General features: G+C 37.6%; 1 protein-coding gene and 1 long non-coding RNA gene across 2 annotated transcripts in view; one reads left to right on the plus strand and one right to left on the minus strand.

The window, feature by feature from the left end:
* Positions 1-1,656, minus strand: part of LOC101495159 (uncharacterized) — a 2,485-nt gene extending 829 nt beyond the window's left edge. The window contains exons 1-3 of the long non-coding RNA XR_012163520.1: positions 1,407-1,656; positions 216-791; positions 25-108 (exon numbers count right to left, since the gene is read on the minus strand). This is a non-coding gene — a long non-coding RNA (uncharacterized lncRNA). The remainder of the gene's footprint in view (positions 1-24; positions 109-215; positions 792-1,406) is intronic.
* The window catches only part of LOC101489332 (uncharacterized), a 10,365-nt gene that overhangs the window by 2,607 nt on the left and 724 nt on the right, over positions 1-7,034 (plus strand). Inside the window, 5 exon segments of the mRNA XM_073369476.1 lie at positions 2,121-2,250; positions 2,427-3,165; positions 3,424-3,970; positions 4,300-5,630; positions 6,336-7,032. Coding sequence (XP_073225577.1) covers positions 2,121-2,250; positions 2,427-3,165; positions 3,424-3,970; positions 4,300-5,630; positions 6,336-7,032 — 3,444 coding nt within the window.

The following is a 7,034-nucleotide window of genomic DNA, read 5'->3' on the forward strand; positions in this document are numbered from 1 at the left end:
AAAAATAAAAGCTAGGACATAAACCTGCTGGTTAACTGGAGCTCTGCCATAAGCAACAACCACCCTCACCCCGGTCTGGCATGCAACCTTCTTAGCCTCTTCATGTATCTAAAACCAAATGACAACAATTCTAATAAATCATTTTTCACTGCAAAGCTACACCCAATAAAAACAAATGTCACAATACGAAGTTTTTAATTACACAACTAACTCACCTGCATTGATATCTCCCTAGTTGGTGAGAGAACAAGAGCAAGTGGGCACACGGCACGAACCCCACGAGGCGGCCTCTGCGCAGGTTGACCCATAATAAGTCCACTGATAATTGGAAAACAAAAAGCTGAGATTTTTCCATGCATCAATAGGTAGGGGTGTTCAAAAAAACCAAAATAGCCATATATCCCATCTTCTACAAGACAAATCAAAGTATCCTAAATTGCCATAAAAATTATCCTATCATGCACAAATTTATACATTCCAAAACTATTATACAATTTCTCTATTGAAATACTTCCTGACACGTTATCTCTAAATTATTTATTAAGCAATCCAAGACATCTAAGATTTTAAAACTTGTGATCTGGTACTGATAACAAAGATTTACTGCCCAACAATGCTTTAAAAGCTAGACCAAAAAAGTATTGATTCATGTCTCAACGATTCAACCATGGTTAAACTGTGCTAAAAATGTCACTGAAAGCAGTTAAGACAAGTCTGACAGCTAGTTTGGAAAGTAGCTGATTGTAATGTGTCTGCAACAGCTATGTACCCATCCGGCAAACATGCTCAACCTGCAATTATCAGGAATAGATAAATAGCGATTTTATTGTGTCGTGTGTGACAATTATTCACAAGTTAAGCAAGCATTTCAATTAAACCACAAATATCGCAACAATGAGAAAATCCCTAAAATGAACCTTAACTCTCAATCAAAGTCGCGAAAATTCAAAACAGCACAGAAATTACATATAACTAAACAGATATTTCAAATATATATTTTATACGAAGTTGAAACTAACATAGAAAAAGAAATTTAAAAGACCTCATTTTGACATGGGTATTGATGGAAGTTAAGTAATTTTGAAACTTAAATCCCTCATTTTGAAGTAGAGTAATTTTTGCGCTTAAACTAAAAACCTGAAAGTGGCTGAAATCGAATAGGGTGAGTCAAAAAAAATTCAACACAAGACAAAAAAATTTAAAATCAAAACTCCAACACAAGATAAACAATGTTAAAGATAAATTACTTAATAACAATAAGAGGTAAATCTCATATTAGAAAAAAGAAAGAGAGAGAGGGAGAGAGAGAGAGAGAGAGAGAGAGAGAGAGAATGAATGTTAGGGTTTTCAAAATTGAAGATTTTGGGTTTCTACACAATCTATCCAAACAAGAGTGGAGAACTCACCCAAAATGTGAAGATCAAGAACAGCAGTAGCAAGAAACAAATAAGATGGCGGTGGTGTGCTCACAAAACGGCGGAGGGAAACCGAAACGCGACAACATAAGAGTTATAGAGGCATAAGAATGAGATAACACATTGCTAAAGCATCAACATATTATTGATTCTCCATCATCTCTAACAAGCTCCAACGACGGCCAGAGATGGCCTACAATGATGACGGCTAGGTTTGAAGGAGAGAAAAGAGTGTTTCATATTATTTTTATTAGATAGGAAATAAATGAGAAAGTTTATATGTGTCTCTGTGGGACTATACCCACGGGCATTGTTTTCGTAGCTATATGACACCTATACCTTCAGTTTTAAAGGCCGTAACTAAAAAAACCGTAGGTATATGGTAATTTTCTTGTAGTGCAACAAAGTCAATGGAACCAAAATCCAATCTCAAGTCACTACAGACCGTCTGCCAATCGAGAAAAAAGAATAAACCGTTTTGACCCAATTCCCGTCACGTACAACCAATTGTTGTCTCACTTACTTCAAAATTCAATGGTAGTCCTGAGGCTAATGAAACCTCTAGAACCACCATTCCCTAAATGGTATAATCCAAACGCCAAATGTGAATACCATGCCGGAGCTGTGGGGTATTCTGTCGAAGATTGTCAAGCCTTAAAAACTAAAGTGCAAGAATTGATTAATTCAAAATGGCTTACCTTCAAGGAAGACGGTCCCAACGTAGGGAATAATCCTTTGCCGGGTCACAGAGATGCCACTGTCAATTTCATTGAAGAAGAGATAGACCAGTACACAAAAGATGATTATGTATCGACCATAGAGCCATGCATGGAAAGTGATAGATCTTTTCCAAGACCATTGGAAATCCTCTATAGAAAAAGAATCCTAAGCCAACTCATAGTGGGAAAAATTTAATTATTGTCCAAGCACCAACCTCTTTTCCTTATGAAAATAACAAGGCGGTACCATGGAGTTATGAAGTCACATCCCATTTAGTCAACCACCAATCAGGCGATAGCTCTAAACATCAAGGTACTGATGTCACCAATATTTCAGGGATTGGTGGGATAACCCGTAGTGGTCGAGTATACACTCCTGAACATCTCAGGAAAAAGGAAGGTCATGAAGAAAAGGGGAAAGAGGTTGTGTATCATGCGATAAAAGGACCAGAAATTTGCAAAAAGACGGTGCCTACAGAAGAAGCTAATGAATTTTTGAAGTTTATAAAGCAAAGTGAGTATAAGGTGGTAGATCAATTAAATCAAACCCCTTCCAAGATATTTATTCTTTCTTTGTTATTAAACTCTGAAGCGCACAGAAGGGCACTGATGAAAATTTTAAATGAGGCTCATGTTACTCATGATATCACTGTCGACCAATTTGATGGGGTTGTCAGTAATATCACCGCCAGTAGCAGTTTGAGTTTTAGCGATGTTGAATTACCAGCTGAGGGGATGGAGCATAATAAAGCACTACATATCTCTGTGAGGTGTCATGATCATATTCTTGCACGGGTGCTAGTTGATAACGGTTCATTGTTAAATGTCATGCCGAAATCGACACTTTCAAAACTTTTTTTTGATGGGGCTTGTTTGAAGCCGAGCGCTATGGTGGTGAAAGCGTTTGATGGATCCAGAAGACAAGTTGTTGGTGAGATTGACCTGCCGATTCAAATCGGACCCCACAACTTTGGAATAACTTTCCAAGTTATGGATATTAAACCGGCGTATAGTTGTCTTTTAGGGAGACCGTGGATTCACGTTGCTGGAGCAGTAACATCCACTCTCCATCAAAAGCTAAAGTTTATAGTGAACAATAAGCTGGTGATAATATTTGGGGAAGAAGATATGATAGTGAGTCATCTATCTTCTACGGGATACATTGAAGAAGCAGAGGAAGCCATTGAGACTTCCTTGATTGACCTGCCGATTCAAATCGGACCCCACAACTTTGGAATAACTTTCCAAGTTATGGATATTAAACCGGCGTATAGTTGCCTTTTAGGGAGATCGTGGATTCACGCTGCTGGAGCAGTAACATCCACTCTCCATCAAAAGCTAAAGTTTATAGTGAACAATAAGCTGGTGATAATATTTGGGGAAGAAGATATGATAGTGAGTCATCTATCTTCTACGGGATACATTGAAGAAGCAGAGGAAGCCATTGAAACTTCCTTCCAAGCATTAGAAATCGCCAATGTTGTCTTCATGGGTGAAGGATTTCGTTTAAAAGAACCAAAATTATCTACCACATCATTGAAGTTTACAAAATCCATATTGGAAGGAGGAACTTTTGATAAATTCGGGAAATTGATAGAAATACCAGAAAAGAAGGATAAGTACGGGTTGGGATATATACCTACCAAATCTGATCAAGAGAACGATGTGAAAGAAAAACGAGAAAGCAAGCTAGCTCGTTGGGAAAACTGGGTACCAAATTCACAAAAGATCCATATTTGTGACATTCGTCAAACATTTCAAAGTGCTGGAATAATATATATTGATCAACTGGCTGTTGTAGAAGAGGACCGTGTTGATGATGATACCCTCAAATTGGTGTACCCTTGTTCTCCAAACACCAATCTCAATAATTGGAAGATCATCGAGTTTCCCGTGTTTGTTAATTCATGTTCAAAGTAATTATGTATTTTAACTCCTTTTGCTCTGCCCAAGGCTATAAGGATAAATAATTAGGGCGCATGTATTTCAACTTCCTACTTATTATCAATAAACGCATTTTTGAATTCTCCAACTGTTTTTCTTTTTGTTTTTTTTTCAATCTTTATTCATATTTTCTTTTTTTCCTTTTTCTTCTTAAATTTAAACCATGCAGAGTCAAAAATGAATATGTTAAAAATAGCAGCGCTAGAACATTTCCTTGTAATTTTGAACACCCAATTAATCACGCTAATGAGGATTGTGAAGACGATTGCGAGCCTCCCTCAGAACTAGAAAGGTTAATTGAACAGGAAGCTAAGATAATCCAACCTTATCAAGAACCTTTTGAGGTGATCAATTTAGGGACTGAACATGATAAGAAAGAAGTTAAAATTGGCATATCTATGAAAGAAAGTGAACGAGAAATGCTGGTTAAACTTTTATTTGATTATGTGGATGTCTTTGCATGGTCATATCAGGATATGCCTGGGCTAGATACTAACATAGTTGAACACAAGCTACCACTCAAGCTTGAATGTGCTCCAATTAAACAAAAATTGAGGAGGATGAGGCCTGATATGTCACTTAAAATTAAAGAAGAAGTCGAGAAACAATTTGATGTTGGTTTCTTAGCTGTGGCAAAATATCCTCAATGGGTTGCTAACGTTGTTCCAGTTCCAAAGAAAGATGGAAAAGTTCGAATGTGTGTTGATTATCGGGATTTAAATAAAGCTAGTCCAAAAGATGATTTTCCTTTGCCTCACATTGATGTCCTAGTAGATAGCACTGCTCAATATTCTCTTTTCTCCTTCATGGATGGTTTCTCAGGGTATAATCAAATCAAGATGGCTCCCGAAGATATGGAGAAAACTACATTCATCACACAATGGGGGACTTTCTGTTATAAAGTGATGCCATTTGGATTGAAGAATGCTGGGGCAACCTATCAAAGAGCAATGGTAACTTTGTTTCATGACATGATGCATAAGGAAATAGAGGTTTACGTGGATGATATGATTGCAAAATCTCGGACCGAAGAAGAACATGTTATTAACCTTCAAAATTTGTTTGTGCGACTAAGGAAGTTCAGACTCCGTTTAAACCCTGCTAAATGCACTTTTGGTGTAAGATCAGGCAAGTTACTTGGGTTTATCGTTAGTAAAAAAGGGATAGAAGTGAATCCAAATAAAGTAAGAGCAATACAAGAAATACCCGTTCCACGCACGGAAAAGGAAGTCCGTGGCTTTTTTGGCAGATTGAATTACATTGCCAGGTTCATATCGCATCTCACCGCTACATGCGAGCCAATTTTCAAGTTGTTGCACAAAGACCAAAAGGTTGAATGAAATGATAATTGTCAAAAAGCTTTCGAAAAGATTAAACAGTACTTGTCAAAACCTCCAATCTTAGTGCCTTCTATTCTTGGGAAACCTCTTATTATGTATCTGACAGTACTTGACGATTCAATGGGTTGTGTATTGGGGCAGCATGACGAATCTGGTAAGAAAGAACATGCTATTTATTATTTGAGCAAAAAGTTCACCAGCTGTGAAACAAGGTATTCACTGCTTGAACGAACATGTTGCGCATTAGCATGGGCTGCTCGTCGGTTAAGGCAATACATGTTATGTCATACAACTTGGTTGGTGTCTAAAATGGACCCAATTAAGTACATCTTTGAGAAACCTGCTCTTACTGGAAGGATCGCCCGTTGGCAGATGTTGTTATCAGAATACGATTTGGCATGTTACACAAAAATCTATCAAAGGAAGCGCACTAGCAGAGTACTTAGCTCAACAACCGGTAGAAGATTATCAATCAATGCAGTGTGAATTCCCCGATGAAGACATAATGACTTTAGTTGAAGAGATTGAATCATCTGATAAAGAAAAATGGAGGTTGGTGTTTGATGGTGCCTCTAATGCATTAGGGCATGGAATTGGAGCCATTTTGATTTATCCAGAGAACCAGTTCACTCCATTTACGGCTAGATTGTGTTTTGATTGCACAAACAATATTGCAGAATATGAAGCATGTCTTATGGGCATTAAAGCATCTATTGAATCAAATGTAAAATTTCTTGAGGTATATGGAGACTCATTGTTGGTCATCCATCAGACGAAAGGAGAGTGAAACCTCTTATTATGTATCTGACAGTACTTGACGATTCAATGGGTTGTGTATTGGGGCAGCATGATGAATCTGGTAAGAAAGAACATGCTATTTATTATTTGAGCAAAAAGTTCACCAGCTGTGAAACGAGGTATTCACTACTTGAACGAACATGTTGCGCATTAGCATGGGCTGCTCGTCGGTTAAGGCAATACATGTTATGTCATACAACTTGGTTGGTGTCTAAAATGGACCCAATTAAGTACATCTTTGAGAAACCTGCTCTTACTGGAAGGATTGTCCGTTGGCAGATGTTGTTATCAGAATACGATTTGGTATACGTTACACAAAAAGCTATAAAAGGAAGTACCCTAGCAGAGTATTTGGCCCAACAACCTGTAGAAGATTTTCAATCAATGCAGTGTGAATTCCCCGATGAAGGCATCATGACTTTATTTAAATAGAATGAATCACCTGATAAAGAAAAATGGATGCTGGTGTTTGATGGTGTTTCTAATGCGTTAGGTCATGGAATTGGGGCAATTTTGATTTCTCCGGAGAACCAGTTCACTCCATTTACGGCTAGATTGTGTTTTGATTGCAGAAACAATATTGCAGAGTATGAAGCATGTGTAATGGGCATTAAAGTAGCTATTGAGTCAAAGATAAAAGTTATTGAGGTATATGGAGACTCATCTTTGGTTATCCATCAAACAAAAGGAGAGTGGGAAACTCGAGATTCCAAATTGATTCCGTATCATACACATATCAAAGAATTGGTAGAAAATTTCGAGCATATCACTTTTCACCATATTCCTCGAGAAGAAAACCAACTGGCTGATGCCTTGGC

The sequence above is a fragment of the Cicer arietinum genome, chromosome 6 (assembly GCF_000331145.2).
Source record: "Cicer arietinum cultivar CDC Frontier isolate Library 1 chromosome 6, Cicar.CDCFrontier_v2.0, whole genome shotgun sequence".
Taxonomy (NCBI): Eukaryota; Viridiplantae; Streptophyta; class Magnoliopsida; order Fabales; family Fabaceae; genus Cicer; species Cicer arietinum.